Source organism: Hyperolius riggenbachi, chromosome 6 (genome assembly GCF_040937935.1).
Source record: "Hyperolius riggenbachi isolate aHypRig1 chromosome 6, aHypRig1.pri, whole genome shotgun sequence".
NCBI classification, from domain to species: Eukaryota; Metazoa; Chordata; class Amphibia; order Anura; family Hyperoliidae; genus Hyperolius; species Hyperolius riggenbachi.
In genome coordinates this window covers 20,275,487-20,295,789 of record NC_090651.1, presented here as the reverse complement: position 1 = coordinate 20,295,789, position 20,303 = coordinate 20,275,487, and the positions used below count along the sequence as shown (strand labels likewise).

The 20,303-nt window shown below is 44.5% G+C and overlaps 3 protein-coding genes across 3 annotated transcripts; all 3 read right to left on the bottom strand.

The window, feature by feature from the left end:
- Nucleotides 1–957: 957 nt before the first annotated feature.
- LOC137522362 (transcription factor HES-5-like) lies at nt 958–2,383 on the bottom strand. Its single transcript, XM_068242407.1, has 3 exons — nt 2,286–2,383; nt 1,309–1,483; nt 958–1,193 (listed from the first exon to the last, which is right to left on the bottom strand). The coding sequence occupies exons 1-3, from the start codon at nt 2,349–2,351 to the stop codon at nt 958–960; spliced, it is 477 nt and encodes a 158-aa protein (XP_068098508.1). The 5' UTR covers nt 2,352–2,383.
- A 7,869-nt stretch (nt 2,384–10,252) lies between these two features.
- Nucleotides 10,253–11,817, bottom strand: LOC137522032 (transcription factor HES-5-like). The gene is made up of 3 exons (XM_068242052.1): nt 11,752–11,817; nt 10,692–10,866; nt 10,253–10,576 (listed from the first exon to the last, which is right to left on the bottom strand). Exons 1-3 carry the CDS (start codon nt 11,815–11,817, stop codon nt 10,341–10,343), a joined length of 477 nt encoding a protein of 158 aa, XP_068098153.1. The 3' UTR covers nt 10,253–10,340.
- A 7,049-nt stretch (nt 11,818–18,866) lies between these two features.
- On the bottom strand, nt 18,867–20,303 carry LOC137522361 (transcription factor HES-5-like). The gene is made up of 3 exons (XM_068242406.1): nt 20,197–20,303; nt 19,218–19,392; nt 18,867–19,102 (listed from the first exon to the last, which is right to left on the bottom strand). The coding sequence occupies exons 1-3, from the start codon at nt 20,260–20,262 to the stop codon at nt 18,867–18,869; spliced, it is 477 nt and encodes a 158-aa protein (XP_068098507.1). The 5' UTR covers nt 20,263–20,303.

Here is a 20,303-nt window from a genome sequence, read left to right as displayed (position 1 = left end):
GACAAAACTCCACCAGAGTTACATCTTTCCCTACTATCCATGTCGGCCTGGAGGGGGAATAGTAATTAGCGCCACCTGCCGGATGTGCCCGGCTAACGGATAAGTACCCAAAAATGTGTTTACTAATCAGAGCTTTGCCTTCACAGAAGGTACCTATTCAATAAAACCCCTTTCCCCATTCCCATATAGGAAAGTTACCAGTCTGGATCCTGGCCTGCAGCGTATACTGACTCTGTATCGCAAAGTAATTACGTTTAGTCAATAATAACATTACTGGCTATCAATAGATAAAAATACAATGTTTTCCCATACAGGAACACAGCAGAGATCCATATGCTCCAATCATAGATGGATAACATGACATCACACAGTGATTACATTCTGCTGAATAATCAGCCTACTCTCTGTCCATCTGATAGGACATAATGATTAGGTCAGTCCAGCATACACAAGTGTCAGGTATGCTCTCTGTACAGCTCAGTGAATGCAGCTCACAGTTCAGGGACTGGTGTACACAGCTCACAGTTCAGGGACTAGTGTACACAGCTCACAGTTCAGGGACTAGTGTACACGGCTCATAGTTCAGGGACTGGTGTACACGGCTCATAGTTCAGGGACTGGTGTACACGGCTCATAGTTCAGGGACTGGTGTACACAGCTCACAGTTCAGGGACTAGTGTACACGGCTCATAGTTCAGGGACTGGTGTACATGGCTCATAGTTCAGGGACTGGTGTATACAGCTTACAGTGCAGGGGGTGCACGCAGCTCACAGTGCAGGAGGTGAACGCAGCTCACAGTGCAGGAGGTGAACGCAGCTCACAGTGCAGGAAGTGCACGCAGCTCACAGTGCAGGAAGTGCACGCAGCTCACAGTGCAGGAGGTGAATGCAGCTCACAGTGCAGGAAGTGCACGCAGCTCACAGTGCAGGAGGTGAACGCAGCAGGAGATGTAGTCTCTACCAGGGTCTCCACAAGGCTTTGCTGCTGTCCAGAGCTGAGTGCTGGCTGCTGGCCTGGTAGACGGGGAACACAGAAGGACTCAGAGCCTTGTTGGCGGTCTGAGCTCTGGGGAGGTTCTGCAGCAGCTGCAGCTGGACCTCTGGCTGGGTGTGCTGGGACAGGAAAGTGACCGAGTCCTGGATGCAGGAGGAGTAGCCGTCTCTATGGACCTGGCTGGAGGCTGATGTCACATCTAGAAAGAGGAAGACAGAGACGTTAGTTATGCATGACAATCCATGGTCACCTGGTACAGACTTCTGCTGTCATCTCTATGGCACAAGCATAAGATCTGAGAAAGGGGAACTTACTTTTCCCAGCCATGTGCTGCTGCAGGAAGGAGACGGTCATCTCCAATATGTCGGCCTTCTCAGGCTTGGAGGGCAGCTGATGCTTGTGGAACTCTTTCTCCAGTAAGAGGCGGAGCTGCTCGATGCTGCTGTTGATGCGATCTCTTCTCATTTTCTCAATAACGGGCTTCCTCACCTGCACAAAACAAGACACAACATGATTACTATCTCATTACCGGCATGGCCAACATCATCATCATCTGGTGTTACTGCCTAATGTATGGAACAGGCATTATGACTTATAAAGTAAACAAAGAGTGAGATCCAAAGTGCAGAAAACCACCACTCAGATTCACCATTTATCAGTTATGACCAATGAAAGGTGATTATTAAAAAGTGGACATTTCAGATCGAAACAATGGCCTCAACTCAATTAACTTTCTTTTTGAGTTTTCTCTTAGGAGATATTTTACACTTTATCAATAAAATGCATTTTAAAGCCTCCAGCAAGTAAGACAATGCTCAAAATAATCATGATAGGACGTTTTGGTCCTTTTTTTAATTGCATAGTGCTCAAAAGATATTTTTAAAAAGAAGATGAAATATTAGCTCCTATGAGAAAACTCAGGAGTAAAAGTTAATTGAATAATAGCCAATAAGTAACTGTAGAAGGCAGAGGAAGAACAGGTGAGCTTAGAGGAGAGGAGATGAATGAACCTAGGAGGTCCAGGAAGATACGTACATTAGAGAGGTATAAGGAGACATCAAGGTTTGGACGTTAGGTGGAGAGGATGGGGGAATCTAGGAGGTGCAGGAAGATACGTACATTAGAGAAGTATAAGGAGACATCAAGGTTTGGACGTTAGGTGGAGAGGATGGGGGAATATAGAAAGCGTGAGATGGGGGTTTTAGGATGAGGGGGTGCAGCGGTTGTCAGATAAGGGGATCCATGATAAAGAGATGTTTGGTAGATGCCTCTAGGTTGAGGGTACACTTACTTTTCTGGGTTCTCTGGTCAGCTGGTGGCCATTGCAGTGCAGGAGAGGGCTGCTGGAAGGAGCCATGCTGTCTGGTCAAGGATGGCAGAGTAGTTCTGGTGCTCTGTAGAGCTGATGTCAGGGATGTGCTGCCAGAGGGGTGACCCTCCTCTCTTTATACCCCTCTCCCTGCATAATGATGTGTGAGGATCAGGCTGAGCAGAGGTTCCCACACTCAGCAGCCAATCACAGAGCGGCGGGGACAATGGACGTGTGTCACACTACAGAGTGACATCTGGAGGCTCTGATGGAGGAGGTTAATAGGAGACTCTGGTGAAAGAGAGTCCTCCAGCCTTCATATTAACAGGGAGGTTCTGAGATAGGAGATAAGAGAGCATCTCTGGGGACACACAAAGCAATAGTAAAGGTGGCAATACAGCTATCAACTTGGCTGATTGACCATCTGATTGAATCATTATTCGAATTGGATGAAAATCTGTGCCGCCAAGAGCATGTCCAATTGATGATTCAACCAATTTCGGGCTGAAATTGGTTGAATGTATCGATCTAGAGAGAGATCTGTCTCTTAGTCGGATCTGCCCATACATTGCTAATAATATTATTATTACTTAGTATTTATATAGCGCCGACATCTTCCGCAGCGATGTACAGAGTACAGTATATATGTCACTGACCTAATCCATACCATAGTCATATGTCTATGTATCTATCGTGTACTGTATGTATCGTAGTCTAGGGCCAATTTAGGGGTAAGCCGATTAAATGATTTGTATGTTTTTGGAATGTGGGAGGAAACTGGGGTACCCGGAGGAAACTCAAAAGGCACGAGAAGAACATACAAACTCTGTGCAGATGGGTGGGATTCAAACAGGTGACCCAGCAGTGTAAGATGAGTGTGCTAACCACTACACCACAGTGCTGCCTGTAATCCTAAAGGTTTCTTCTAGCCCCGGGAAGCATGGTGGTGTAGGGATTAGCACTCTCGCCTTGCAGCTCTGGGATCCCTGTTTGAACCCCAGCCAGAACACCATCTGCACACAGTGTTTATGTTCTCCCCATGTCTAGACTAACCAGCAAGCTCATGGTGACCCAGAACTCATTGGAGTGTGTAAGGGACTACAATGGTCCTAAAAGCCCCCTTACTAAGATGTTAAGAAAAACAAAAATTTGCTTTCCTAAAACAGAAAGAATTTGCGATAATTCAGGTTGGAGTGAGCTTGAGATGTCTCCCAGTGCATCACTGCTGAATATATGCAAATTAACCATTGTACCCTTAGAAGCTAAACACACCTCCAGAACCGCTGGAATGCAATGATGTGTCAGCTTGTTAAATTGTACAGAGCCAGAATAATCCAACATGCATTGGAAACAGTCTGTATGCTTGTTGGATTATTATGGCTCTGTACAATTTAACAAGCTGACACATCATTGCATTCCAGCGGTTCTGGAGGTGTGTTTAGCTTCTAAGGGTACAATGGTTAATTTGCATATATTCAGCAGTGGTGCCTGGGAGACATCTCAAGCTCACTCCAACCTGAATTATCGCAAATTCTTTCTGTTTTAGGAAAGCAAATTTTTGTTTTTCTCCCCATGTCTGTGTGGGTTTCATCCAGCTACTCCAGTTTCCTCCCACATCCCAAAACCATACAGCAATGGTATTGCTTAACCTCCTTTGCGGTATGGACGAGCTCAGCGACAGTACCTCTTTAAGCCTGGTACACACTTTCAATCCCACTTCCATGTAGTATGAGGGTCAGCAGAATACTATGAGCTTTTTTTGTATGTAAACCCTCATACTACCTAGAGGTGGTAACATTTCCCAGTTAGGCACAGACTAACCAGCAAGCTCATGGTGACCCAGAACTCATTGGAGTGTGTAAGGGACTACAATGGTCCTAAAAGCCCCCTTACTAAAGATGTTAAGAAAAACAAAAGTTTGCTTTCCTAAAACAGAAAGAATTTGCGATAATTCAGGTTGGAGTGAGCTCGAGATGTCTCCCAGGCACCACTGCTGAATATATGCAAATTAACCATTGTGCCCTTAGAAGCTCAACACACCTCCAGAACCGCTGGAATGCAATGATGTGTCAGCTTGTTAGTTTGTACAAAGCCATAATAATCCAACATGCATACAGACTGTTTCGGATTGTTTGATCCTCATCAGTGCATGGCATGGATTAATTTGGCTCTATGCAGTAGGGCTTTTAGGACCATTGTAGCCCTTCACACACTCCAATGAGTTCTGGGTCACCATGAGCTTGCTGGTTAGTCTGTGCCTCTCGGTGTTACAAGCCCTACTGCATAGAGCCAAATTAATCCATGCCATGCACTGATGAGGAGCAAACAATCCTAAACAGTCTGTATGCATGTTGGATTATTATGGCTCTGTACAAACTAACAAGCTGACACATCATTGCATTCCAGCAGTTCTGGAGGTGTGTTTAGCTTCTAAGGGTACAATGGTTAATTTGCATATAGTCAGCAGTGATGCATTGTGGGAGATATCTCGGAGCTCACTCCAACCTGAATTATCGCAAATTCTTTCTGTTTTAAGAAAACAAACTTTTGTATTTCCCAGTTATTGGCCTATCAGAATTGACGTGTGTACCAGGCTTTATATGTAGGGGATTATCTCTGCTTCCAGGATGGACTACATTATTAAAGAGAATCTGTCATTTAAAAAAAAAAAAAACAACCCTCTGGGGGATACTTACCTCAGGAGAAGGAAGCCTCTGGAGGCTAACAAGGCTTCCTCTGTCCGCTGGTGTCCCGGCAATCCAGCGCTGCAGCCCCCGACCTGCGGGAGGTAAATATTTACCTACTGAGAACCTTTGCGCCTGCACAGGAGAGCGGATGCGATCGGGTTCAGCTATATCCACCTAACCCGAACCAAGAGCTGCTAGTGCGGCTGCAGGATCGCAAAGAGGTAAATAGACCAGTGCTTGACGGGGGAGCCAGCGCTGGATTCCCCGAAGCTAAAGGGGAGGGGGGGGGGGACCCTGAGGCTTCCCCCTCCCCAGGCAAGTATTCCCCAAAGGGCTTTTTTTTTTTTTTTTTTTTTTTAGTACAGGTTCTCTTTTTAGTATAACTATGTTTTGCTTGATTGGTGACACCCTTTTAGCACCTTTGTGTGTGACTCATAGAATGAATATGAAAAACGAAAGTTTGCTTTCTTAAAACAGAAAGAATTTGCGATAATTCAGGTTGGAGTGAGCTTGAGATGTCTCCCAGGCACCACTGCTGAATATATGCAAATTAACCATTCTACCCTTAGAAGCTAAACACACCTCCAGAACCGCTGGAATGCAATGATGTATCAGCTTGTTAATATGTACAGAGCCATAATAATCCAACATGCATACAGACTGTTTCGGATTGTTTGATCCTCATCAGTGCATGGCATGGATTAATTTGGCTCTATGCAGTAGGGCTTGTAACACCGAGAGGTACAGACTAACCAGCAAGCTCATGGTGACCCAGAACTCATTGGGGTGTGTAAGGGACTACAATGGTCCTAAAAGCCCCCTTACTAAGATGTTAAGATAAACAAAAGTGAGTATGTGTTGTATAGTCACTGGGGGTGATTGTACTTTTCTCAGGATTGGTGTTTCCTTTTGTACTTTTGATTAAACATATTGATTGAAAGCCGATACAAAATTACATAAACATAGAATTGTTTATTATTTTATCATTGCATACAATGAAGACAATAATTATATTTTCTTATGTCTTGCACCAATTCATACTGAATTATAGACCGATACAAAAAATGCCCAAACATTTGAAATCCCACAGTCAGGATAACTGGCAAACATTGAAATCCCACAGTCGGGATAACTGGCAGAAGTGCACAGCACTATACACTATTACACCCTATACATACAGGAAATGCTGATAATCACATGCGCATATTACAGACTGTATTCCAGACATTAGGGTATTCCTTGCAAATATTGCAAACCATAAGTATATTCTAATTCATGTATTATTACCTCCAAATATTGAAGAACAGCTGAATTATTTATACTACATAAATACATTTTCCTTAGAAAGGAGTTTTACCAGATGATGGCATTTCGCATACAGTACATATTATACCATACATCCAAATAATGAATGTACTAATATACTCAGTTCTCAATGAGAATACAATAAGTGTTTAACTGGATAGTATAAGGCTAGATTCACAGTGGGACGTTGCGTTTTGATGCCACGTTAAAGTCGCACCGCAAGCTTACAACGCAACGCGCCCAAAAAGTGGCAACGCAGCGTTACCGTCGCATACAGCAGATACAGTAAAAAATACAGGCAATGAAAAGTATGCTTCCAAGTCATTACTGAGCATGTGCAAACAGTCCAACGCAGCTAATAACGTGTATAACGCATTGCATGCAGTACTTTTACTTAACGTGCAGCGTTAGACACCAACGCAACGTGTGCACTGTGAACAGGGCATTGATTTTTCATTGCAGTGAGTTATTCTGCATTAAATGCTGTTTTAACGCGCGACTTTAACGTCCCACTGTGAACTTAGCCTAATACTAAATTCGGAGTGAAGTCAAATATTTTATTGTGCTTGAAACTGAATGAGGAAGAGCTAAAGCACCAGTCAACTTTTAATGCTAAAGAGGTTGCTCCTTACTTCCTGTCATGTGACAGTTGCCAACAGGAAGTGAGGTGAACCCTCAAATGTTCCAGGTGTCACCGGAACAGGAAATAGGAATACATCTCTGAAGTGAGTGGAAAATGTCCCAAACATTCACAAAGATGAGTGATAATCGTCTTACACAGGTATTAACACATCCTCACTCTGTTTAACATGGAAGAGAATAGATTTGACTGGAGTAGTGCATTAATTTATGTGAAAGTTTAACGACTTCTTAGTAGGTGGTAAAGCATGTTTCCGATACTTTCTAGAGTCAGTATAGTCTGCACAGAACGCTAAGCCGAGGATTCAGATTTTGTACCAGGCAGTTAATGATGTCCTAGACTTTTCTCCAGAGAAATATGAGGGCTGGGCGACTATTCATTGCAGAGTGCAGGTTGCAGTTACTGTAGAGTCAGCTAAGACTCATTTATGCTCATAGAGTAATTATAAAACTAAAAAGTGATACAAAAAACTGTAACAATGAGAACATCCATGGGATGTTACAACTACAAGCGCAGTGCATTTCCTTCATAATACACTGCAGTTCTCTGCAATACCGTACTGGACCATGCAGAACTCTGCAATACAGCACTGCGCCATGCAGAACTCTGCAATACATTACTAAACTAGGCAGAACTCTGCAATACAGCACTGCACCATGCAGAACTCTGCAATACAGTACTGCACCATGCAGAACTCTGCAATACAGTACTGCACCATGCAGAACTCTGCAACACAGCACTGCACCATGCAGAACTCTGCAATACAGTACTGCACAATGCAGAACCCTGCAATACAGTGCTGCACCATGCAGAACTCTGAAATACAGTACTGCACCATGCAGAACTCTGCAATACAGGACTACACCATGCAAAACTCTGCAATACAGTACTGCACCATGCATAACTCTGCAATACAGTACTGCACCATGCAGAACTCTGCAATACAGTACTGCACCATGCAGAACTCTGCAATACAGTACTGCACCATGCAGAACTCTGCAATACAGTACTGCACCATGCAGAACTCTGCAATACAGGACTACACCATGCAGAACTCTGCAACACAGTACTACACCATGCAGAACTCTGCAACACAGTACTACACCATGCAGAACTCTGCAATACAGTACTACACCATGCAGAACTCTGCAACACAGTACTGCACCATGCAGAACTCTGCAACACAGTACTACACCATGCAGAACTCTGCAATACAGTACTACACCATGCAGAACTCTGCAACACAGTACTGCACCATGCAGAACTCTGCAATACAGTACTACACCATGCAGAACTCTGCAATACAGTACTGCACCATGCAGAACTCTGCAATACAGTACTGCACCATGCAGAACTCTGCAATACAGTGCTGCACAATGCAGAACCCTGCAATACAGCACTGCACCATTCAGAACTCTGCAATACAGTACTGCACCATGCAGAACTCTGCAATACAGTACTGCACCATGCAGAACTCTGCAATACAGCACTGCACCATGCAGAACTCTGCAATACAGGACTACACCATGCAGAACTCTGCAATACAGGACTACACCATGCATAACTCTGCAATACAGTACTGCACCATGCATAACTCTGCAATACAGTACTGCACCATGCAGAACTCTGCAATACAGTACTGCACTATGCAGAACTCTGCAATACAGTACTGCACTATGCAGAACTCTGCAATACAGTACTGCACTATGCAGAACTCTGCAATACAGTGCTGCGCCATGCAGAACTCTGCAATACAGTACTGCACCATGCATAACTCTGCAATACAGTACTGCACCTTGCAGAACTCTGCAATACAGTACTGCACCATGCAGAACTCTGCAATACAGTACTGCACCATGCAGAACTCTGCAATACAGTACTGCACCATGCAGAACTCTGCAATACAGTACTGCACCATGCAGAACTCTGCAATACAGTACTGCACCATGCAGAACTCTGCAATACAGTACTGCATCATGCAGAACTCTGCAATACAGTACTGCACCATGCAGAACTCTGCAATACAGTACTGCACCATGCAGAACTCTGCAATACAGTGCTGCGCCATGCAGAACTCTGCAATACAGTACTGCACCATGCAGAACTCTGCAATACAGTACTGCACCATGCAGAACTCTGCAATACAGTACTGCACCATGCAGAACTCTGCAATACAGTACTGCACCATGCAGAACTCTGCAATACAGTACTGCACCATGCAGAACTCTGCAATACAGTACTGCACCATGCAGAACTCTGCAATACAGCACTGCACCATGCAGAACTCTGCAATACAGCACTGCACCATGCATAACTCTGCAATACAGTGCTGCACCATGCAGAACTCTGCAATACAGTGCTGCACCATGCAGAACTCTGCAATACAGTACTGCACCATGCAGAACTCTGCAATACAGCACTGCACCATGCAGAACTCTGCAATACAGTACTGCACCATGCAGAACTCTGCAATACAGCACTGCACCATGCATAACTCTGCAATACAGTACTGCACCATGCAGAACTCTGCAATACAGTACTGCACCATGCAGAACTCTGCAATATAGTACTGCACCATGCAGAACTCTGCATAAGAGCAAATTACACTACAAAACTCTGCACCAAACTTAAACACAGCATAGTTTGATGTGACCTAGATGAGGGTTGCAAAAATGGGTACTTATCCGTTAGCCGGGCGAATCCTCTAGGTGGCGACAAAACTCCACCAGAGTTACATCTTTCCCTACTATCCATGTCGGCCTGGAGGGGGAATAGTAATTAGCGCCACCTGCCGGATGCGCCCGGCTAACGGATAAGTACCCAAAAATGTGTTCACTAATCAGAGCTTTGCCTTCACAGAAGGTACCTATTCAATACAACCCCTTTCCCCATTCCCATATAGGAAAGTTACCAGTCTGGATCCTGGCCTGCAGCGTATACTGACTCTGTATCGCAAAGTAATTACGTTTAGTCAATAATAACATTACTGGCTATCAATAGATACAAATACAATGTTTTCCCATACAGGAACACAGCAGAGATCCATCTGCTCCAATCATAGATGGATAACATGACATCACACAGTGATTACATTCTGCTGAATAATCAGCCTACTCTCTGTCCATCTGATAGGACATAATGATTAGGTCAGTCCAGCATACACAAGTGTCAGGTATGCTCTCTGTACAGCTCAGTGAATGCAGCTCACAGTTCAGGGACTGGTGTACACGGCTCATAGTTCAGAGACTGGTGTACACGGCTCATAGTTCAGGGACTGGTGTACATGGCTCATAGTTCAGGGACTGGTGTATACAGCTTACAGTGCAGGGGGTGCACGCAGCTCACAGTGCAGGAAGTGCACGCAGCTCACAGTGCAGGAGGTGAACGCAGCAGGAGGTGTAGTCTCTACCAGGGTCTCCACAAGGCTTTGCTGCTGTCCAGAGCTGAGTGCTGGCTGCTGGCCTGGTAGACGGGGAACACAGAAAGACACGGAGCCTTGGTGACGGTCTGAGCTCTGGGGAGGTTCTGCAGCAGCTGCAGCTGGACCTCTGGCTGGCTGTGCTGGGACAGGAAAGTGACCGAGTCCTGGATGCAGGAGGAGTAGCCGTCTCTATGGACCTGGCTGGAGGCTGATGTCACATCTAGAAAGAGAAAGACAGAGACGTTAGTTATGCATGACAATCCATGGTCACCTGGTACAGTCTTCTGCTGTCATCTCTATGGCACAAGCATAAGATCTGAGAAAGGGGAACTTACTTTTCCCAGCCATGTGCTGCTGCAGGAAGGAGACGGTCATCTCCAATATGTCGGCCTTCTCAGGCTTGGAGGGCAGCTGATTCTTGTGGAACTCTTTCTCCAGTAAGAGGCGGAGCTGCTCAATTCTGCTGTTGATGCAATCTCTTCTCATTTTCTCAATAACGGGCTTCCTCAACTGCACAAAACAAGACACAACATGATTAATATCTCATTACCGGCATGGCCAACATCGTCATCATCATCATCATCTGGTGTTACTGCCTGATGTATGGAACAGGCATTATGACTTATAAAGTAAACAAAGAGTGAGATCCAAAGTGCAGAAAACCACCACTCAGATTCACCATTTATCAGTTATGACCAACGAAAGGTGATTATTAAAAAGTGGACATTTCAGATCGAAACAATGGCCTCAACTCAATTAACTTTCTTTTTGAGTTTTCTCTTAGGAGATATTTTACACTTTATCAATAAAATGCATTTTAAAGCCTCCAGCAAGTAAGAAAATGCTCAAAATAATCATGATAGGACATTTTGGTCCTTTTTAAATTGCATAGTGCTGAAAAGATATTTTTAAAAAGAAGATGAAATATTAGCTTCTATGAGAAAACTCAGGAGTAAAAGTTAATTGAATAAGAGCCAATAAGTAACTGTAGAAGGCAGAGGAAGAACAGGTGAGCTTAGAGGAGAAGACTGAATCTAGGAGGTCCAGGAAGATACATTAGAGAGGTATAAGCAGACATCAAGGTTTGGACGTTAGGTGGAGAGGATGGGGGAATATAGGAGGTGCAGGAAGATAAGTACATAAGAGAAGTATAAGGAGACATCCTGGTTTGGACGTTAGGTGGAGAGGATGGGGGAATATAGGAGGTGCAGGAAGATACGTACATTAGAGAGGCATAAGGAGACATCCTGGTTTGGACGTTAGGTGGAGAGGATGGGGGAATATAGGAAGTGTGAGATGGGGGTTTTAGAATGAGGGGGTGCAGCGGCTGTCAGATAAGGGGATCCATGATAAAGAGATGTTTGGTAGATGCCTCTAGGTTGAGGGTACACTTACTTTTCTGGGTTCTCTGGTCAGCTGGTGGCCATTGCAGTGCAGGAGAGGGCTGCTGGAAGGAGCCATGCTGTCTGGTCAAGGATGGCAGAGTAGTTCTGGTGCTCTGTAGAGCTGATGTCAGGGATGTGCTGCCAGAGGGGTGACCCTCCTCTCTTTATACCCCTCTCCCTGCATAATGATGTGTGAGGATCAGGCTGAGCAGAGGTTCCCACACTCAGCAGCCAATCACAGAGCAGCGGGGACAATGGACTTGTGTCACACTACAGAGTGACATCTGGAGGCTCTGATGGAGGAGGTTAATAGGAGACTCTGGTGAAAGAGAGTCCTCCAGTCTTCATATTAACAGGGAGGTTCTGAGATAGGAGATAAGAGAGCATCTCTCGGGACACACAAAGCAATAGTAAAGGTGGCAATACAGCTATCGACTTGGCTGATTGACCATCTGATTGAATCATTATTCGAATTGGATGAAAATCTGTGCCGCCAAGAGCATGCTCAATTGATGATTCAACCAATTTCGGGCTGAAATTGGTCGAATGTATCGATCTAGAGAGAGATCTGTCTCTTAGTGGGATCTTCCCATACATTGCTAATAATATTATTATTACTTAGTATTGATATAGCGCCGACATCTTCCGCAGCGATGTACAAAGTACAGTATATATGTCACTGACCTAATCCATACCATAGTTATATGTCTATGTATCTATCGTGTACTGTATGTATCGTAGTCTAGGGCCAATTTAGGGGTAAGCCGATTAAATGATTTGTATGTTTTTGGGATGTGGGAGGAAACCAAGGTGCCCGGAGAAAACCCAAAAGGCACGAGGAGAACACGCAAACTCTGTGCAGATGGGTGGGATTCAAACGGGACCCAGCAGTGTAAGATGAGTGTGCTAACCACTACACCACAGTGCTGCCTGTAATCCTAAAGGTTTCTAACCCAGGGAAGCATGGTGGTGTAGGGATTAGCACTCTCACCTTGCAGCTCCGGGCGGGACCCCTGTTTGAACCCCAGCCAGAACACAATCTGCACAGTGTTTATGTTCTCCCCATGTCTGTGTGGGTTTCATCCAGCCACTCCAGTTTCCTCCCACATCCCAAAACCATACGGCAAAGGTATTGCTTAAAATGAACTAAATATGACAGCCTCCATATACTTCTCACTTCAGTTGTTTTTTTAAAGAGGAACTGTCGCTAAAATCTTAAAATTTAAAACACATACAAATAAGAAGTACATTTCTCCCAGAGTAAAATGAGCCATAAATGACTTTTCTCCTATGTTGCTGTCACTCACAATAAGTAGTAGAAATCTGACATTACCGACAGATTTTGAACTAGTCCATCTCCTCATAGGGGGATTAACAGGGTTTTCTTTATCTTTAAAAGTACTTAGTGAATGGCAGTTGCTCCGTCCAACTGCCAAAATAGTGTCCAGCAAGCAGGGAGGCTGGCCAGCACCTTTGTATAAAGATTTTTCAGGGAATGTCTTTATAAAGAATAAAGGCCATGCAGAGAATCCCCTATGGAGAGATGGGCTAGTCCAAAACCTGTCAGTAATGTCAGATTTCTACTACTTACTGTAAGTGACAGCAGCATAGGAGAAAAGTAATGTATGGCTCATTTTACTCTGTAATAAATTCTTATTTGTATGTGTTTTAAATGTTAAGATTTTCGCGACAGTTCCTCTTTAAGCCTGGTACACACTTTCAATTCTGATTGGCCAATCGCTGACACATTTTCCCACCTCCATGTAGTATGAGAGTCAGCAGAATACTATGAGCAGTTTTTGTAGGTAAACCCTCATACTACATGGAGGTGGTAACATTTCCCAGTTATTGGCCCATCAGAATTGACGTGTGTACCAGGCTTTATAGGTAGGGGATTATGGAAGCAGGAAATTTGGGCGCATGAGGCAGGTGGACAAAAAGGGCGCCGCCATTCACTCCCATAATAAATATCGTTTATTGGGCGCCCAACAGGAAAAAAGGGTGCCGGAGAAAAATAACGTTTTAAAAGCGGCGCCCGGAGACTTTTAATGTTTTATAACTGCTTCTCATGATTACACATTATTTAATGATTCATAATTTTTTAAACATTATTTTTAAACGAAGAACAGCACAATATTTTTTAAAAACGTTATTAATGCTTATCACAGGGGGTCTTAGGTTTAGGCACCGCCAGGGGGGGGGGGGGGGGGGTCTTAGGTTTAGGCACCACCAGGGGGGGTCTTAGGTTTAGGCACCACCAGGGGGGGTCTTAGGTTTAGGCACCACCAGGAGGGTCTTAGGTTTAGGCACCACCGGGGGGGGGGGGGGGGGGTCTTAGGTTTAGGCACCACCAGCGGGGTCTTAGGTTTAGGCACCACCAGGGGGTCTTAGGGTTAGGCACCACCAGGGGGGTCTTAGGTTTAGGCACCACCAGGGGGGTCTTAGGTTTAGGCACCACCAGGGGGGTCTTAGGTTTAGGCACCACCAGGGGGGTCTTAGGGTTAGGCACCACCAGGGGGGTCTTAGGTTTAGGCACCACCAGGGGGGTCTTAGGTTTAGGCACCACCAGAGGGGTCTTAGGGTTAGGCACCACCAGGGGGGTCTTAGGTTTAGGCACCACCAGGGGGGTCTTAGGGTTAGGCACCACCAGGGGGGGTCTTAGGTTTAGGCACCACCAGGGGGGTCTTAGGTTTAGGCACCACCAGAGGGGTCTTAGGGTTAGGCACCACCAGGGGGGTCTTAGGTTTAGGCACCACCAGGGGGGTCTAGGGGTTAGGGATAGGTACAGGGAGGGTTCTGTGTGAGAGTAGGGTTAGGTATAGTTTTAGTAAAATTCTTATTAATATTTTATAAAACGTTATTATACATTTCACTTTTTAAACAGGGAAGATTAACCTTTTTACAATTGCCGATTTCATACACATTATTTAATGATTTATAACTTTATAAAACATTATTTTTAAACGAAATATAGCACAATTTTTTTAAACGTTATTCATGCTTATCGTTTAAAACCCTGCGCCCTTTTTTCCCGACGCCCTTTTTTAACGTACGCCGGGATTATCCCTGGTTCCAGGATGGACTACATTATTAAAGAGAATCTGTAATTTAAAAAAAAATAAATAAAAAAAAAACCTCTGGGGGATACTTACCTCTGGAGGGGGATGCCTCTGGATCCTAACGCGGCTTCCCCCATCCTCTGGTGTCCCGGCAATCCAGCGCTGCAGCCCCAGAACTGCGGGAGGGTTCAGCTATTTCCACTTTACCCAAACGAAGAGCTGCTAGTGCGCCTGCGCAGGATTGCAAAGAGGTAAATAGATCAGCATTTGTCGGGGAGCCAGCGCAGGATTCCCCAAAGCTACAGGGGAGAGGGGGACCCTAAGGCTTCCCCTTCCCAAGGTAAGTATCCCCCAGAGTTTTTATTTTTTATTTTTAGTACAGGTTCTCTTTTTTAGTATAAGTATATTTTGCTTGATTGGTCACACCCCTTTAGCACCTTTGTGTGTGACTCATAGAATGAATATGGGTGTGTGTTGTATAGTCACTGGGGGTGATTGTACTTTTCTCAGGATTGGTCTTTGCTGGTTTTTTTGTGTACTTTCGATTGAACATATTGATTGAAAACCGACACAAAATTACATAAACATATAATTGTTTATTATTTTATCATTGCATACAATGAAGACAATAATTATATTTTCTTAGGTCTTGCACCAATTCATACTGAATTGTAGACCGATACAACAAATGCTCAAACATTTAAATCCCACAGTCGGGATAACTGGCAGAAGTGCACAGCACTATACACTATTACACCCTATACATACAGGAAATGCTGCTAATCACATGCGCATATTACAGACTGTATTCCATACATTAGGGTATTCCTTGCAAATATTGCAAACCATAAGTGTATTCTAAGTCATGTATTATTACCTCCAAATATTGAAGAACATCTGAATTATTTATACTACATAAATACATTTTCCTTAGAAAGGAGTTTTACCAGATGATGGCATTTCACATACAGTACATATTATACCATACATCCAAATAATGAATGTACTAATATACTCAGTTCTCAATGAAAATACAATATGTGTTTAACTGGATAGTATTAGGGCCCGTTTCCACTATCGCGAATCTGCATGCGTTTCCTGCATGCAGATTCGCACAGCCAATACAAGTGGATGGGCTTGTTTCCACTTGTCAGTTTTGCTGTGCGTTTTTCTGTGCAGGATTTTTCTGCACGGCAGAGCCCTCTGAATTCGCCTGCGTGTGGAATGCAGGCGAATCGCACACAATGTATTTAATAGGGAAATCGCATGCGTTTTTCCCATGCGTTTTTTGCCGCGAATTCGCATGCGAATTCGCATAGGTACCAATGTAAATTTACACAGGCAGTGACATGGTTAAAATCGCATATACACTCACCTATGCGAATTCGCATGCGAATTCGCGGCAAAAAACGCATGCGGAATCGCATCCGCATGCGATTTCGTCAGCGGTGGAATCCGCACCGCAATAGTGGAAACGGGGCCTAATACTAAATTCGGAGTGAAGTCAAATATTTTATTTTGCTTGAAACTGAATGAGGAAGAGCTAAAGCACCTGTCAACTTTTAATGCTAAAGAGGTTGCTCCTTACTTCCTGTCATGTGACAGTTGCCAACAGGAAGTGAGGTGAACCCTCAAATGTTCCAGGTGTCACCGCAACAGGAAATAGGAATACATCTCGGAAGTGAGTGGAAAATGTCCCCAACATTTACAAAGATGAGTGATAATCGTCTTATACAGGTATTAACACAGCCTCACTCTGTTTAAGACGGAAGAGAATAGATTTGACTGGAGAAGCGCATTAATTTATGTGAAAGTTTAACAACCTCTTAGTAGGTGGTAAAGCATGTTGCCGATACTTTATAGAGTTAGTATAGTCTGCACAGAACGCTAAGCCGAGGATTCAGATTTTGTACCAGGCAGTTAATGATGTCCTAGAATTTTCTCCAGAGAAATATTAGGGCTGGGCGACTATTCATTGCAGAGTGCAGGCTGCAGTTACTGTAGAGTCAGCTAAGACTCATTTATACTCATAGAGTAATTATAAAACTAAAAAGTGATACAAAAAACTGTAACAATGAGAACATCCATGGGATGTTACAACTACAAGCTCAGTGCATTTCCTTCATAATACACTGCAGTACAGTACTGCAACATGCAGAACTCTGCAATACAGTACTGGACCATGCAGAACTCTGCAATACAGTACTGCACCATGCAGAACTCTGCAATACAGTACTGCACCATGCATAACTCTGCAATACATTACTAAACTATGCATAACTCTGCAATACAGTACTGCACCATGCATAACTCTGCAATACATTACTAAACCATGCAGAACTCTGCAATATAGCACTGCACCATGCAGGACTATGCAATACAGTGCTGCACCATGCAGAACTCTGCAATACAGTACTGCACCATGCAGAACTCTGCAATACAGTACTGGACCATGCAGAACTCTGCAATACAGTACTGCACCATGCAGAACTCTGCAATACAGTACTGCACCATGCAGAACTCTGCAATACAGTACTGGACCATGCAGAACTCTGCAATACAGTACTGCACCATGCAGAACTCTGCAATACAGTACTGGACCATGCAGAACTCTGCAATACAGTACTGCACCATGCAGAACTCTGCAATACAGTGCTGCACCATGCAGGACTATGCAATACAGTACTGCACCATGCATAACTCTGCAATACATTACTAAACTATGCATAACTCTGCAATACAGTACTGCACCATGCAGGACTATGCAATACAGTACTACACCATGCATAACTCTGCAATACATTACTAAACCATGCAGAACTCTGCAATATAGCACTGCACCATGCAGGACTATGCAATACAGTGCTGCACCATGCAGGACTATGCAATACAGTACTACACCATGCATAACTCTGCAATACATTACTAAACCATGCAGAACTCTGCAATATAGCACTGCACCATGCAGGACTATGCAATACAGTACTGCACCATGCAGGACTATGCAATACAGTACTACACCATGCATAACTCTGCAATACATTACTAAACCATGCAGAACTCTGCAATATAGCACTGCACCATGCAGGACTATGCAATACAGTGCTGCACCATGCAGAACTCTGCATAAGAGCAAATTACACTACAAAACTCTGCACCAAACTTAAACACAGCCTAGTTTGATGTGACCTAGATGAGGGTTGCCAAAATGGGTACTTATCCATTAGCCGGGCGCATCCAGCAGGTGGCGACAAAACTCCACCAGAGTTACATCTTTCCCTACTATCCATGTCGGCCTGGAGGGGGAATAGTAATTAGCGCCACCTGCCGGATGCGCCCGGCTAACGGATAAGTACCCAAAAATGTGTTTACTAATCAGAGCTTTGCCTTCACAGAAGGTACCTATTCAATACAACCCCTTTCCCCATTCCCATATAGGAAAGTTACCAGTCTGGATCCTGGCCTGCAGCGTATACTGACTCTGTATCGCAAAGTAATTACGTTTAGTCAATAATAACATTACTGGCTATCAATAGATACAAATACAATATTTTCCCATACAGGAACACAGCATAGATCCATCTGCTCCAATCATAGATGGATAACATGACATCACACAGTGATTACATTCTGCTGAATAATCAGCCTACTCTCTGTCCATCTGATAGGACATAATGATTAGGTCAGTCCAGCATACACAAGTGTCAGGTATGCTCTCTGTACAGCTCAGTGAATGCAGCTCACAGTTCAGGGACTGGTGTACACAGCTCACAGTTCAGGGACTAGTGTACACGGCTCATAGTTCAGGGACTGGTGTACATGGCTCATAGTTCAGGGACTGGTGTATACAGCTTACAGTGCAGGGGGTGCACGCAGCTCACAGTGCAGGAGGTGAACGCAGCTCACAGTGCAGGAGGTGAACGCAGCTCACAGTGCAGGAAGTGCACGCAGCTCACAGTGCAGGAAGTGCACGCAGCTCACAGTGCAGGAGGTGAATGCAGCTCACAGTGCAGGAAGTGCACGCAGCTCACAGTGCAGGAGGTGAACGCAGCAGGAGATGTAGTCTCTACCAGGGTCTCCACAAGGCTTTGCTGCTGTCCAGAGCTGAGTGCTGGCTGCTGGCCTGGTAGACGGGGAACACAGAAGGACTCAGAGCCTTGTTGGCGGTCTGAGCTCTGGGGAGGTTCTGCAGCAGCTGCAGCTGGACCTCTGGCTGGGTGTGCTGGGACAGGAAAGTGACCGAGTCCTGGATGCAGGAGGAGTAGCCGTCTCTATGGACCTGGCTGGAGGCTGATGTCACATCTAGAAAGAGGAAGACAGAGGCGTTAGTTATGCATGACAATCCATGGTCACCTGGTACAGACTTCTGCTGTCATCTCTATGGCACAAGCATAAGATCTGAGAAAGGGGAACTTACTTTTCCCAGCCATGTGCTGCTGCAGGAAGGAGACGGTCATCTCCAATATGTCGGCCTTCTCAGGCTTGGAGGGCAGCTGATGCTTGTGGAACTCTTTCTCCAGTAAGAGGCGGAGCTGCTCGATGCTGCTGTTGATGCGATCTCTTCTCATTTTCTCAATAACGGGCTTCCTCACCTGCACAAAACAATACACAACATGATTACTATCTCATTACCGGCATGGCCAACATCATCATCATCATCTGGTGTTACTGCCTAATGTATGGAACAGGCATTATGACTTATAAAGTAAACAAAGAGTGAGATCCAAAGTGCAGAAAACCACCACTCAGATTCACCATTTATCAGTTATGACCAATGAAAGGTGATTATTAAAAAGTGGACATTTCAGATCGAAACAATGGCCTCAACTCAATTAACTTTCTTTTTGAGTTTTCTCTTAGGAGATATTTTACACTTTATCAATAAAATGCATTTTAAAGCCTCCAGCAAGTAAGACAATGCTCAAAATAATCATGATAGGACGTTTTGGTCCTTTTTTTAATTGCATAGTGCTCAAAAGATATTTTTAAAAAGAAGATGAAATATTAGCTCCTATGAGAAAACTCAGGAGTAAAAGTTAATTGAATAATAGCCAATAAGTAACTGTAGAAGGCAGAGGAAGAACAGGTGAGCTTAGAGGAGAGGAGATGAATGAACCTAGGAGGTCCAGGAAGATACGTACATTAGAGAGGTATAAGGAGACATCAAGGTTTGGACGTTAGGTGGAGAGGATGGGGGAATCTAGGAGGTGCAGGAAGATACGTACATTAGAGAAGTATAAGGAGACATCCTGGTTTGGATGTTAGGTGGAGAGGATGGGGGAATATAGAAAGCGTGAGATGGGGGTTTAGAATGAGGGGGTGCAGCGGCTGTCAGATAAGGGGATCCATGATGAAGAGATGTTTGGTAGATGCCTCTAGGTTGAGGGTACACTTACTTTTCTGGGTTCTCTGGTCAGCTGGTGGCCATTGCAGTGCAGGAGAGGGCTGCTGGAAGGAGCCATGCTGTCTGGTCAAGGATGGCAGAGTAGTTCTGGTGCTCTGT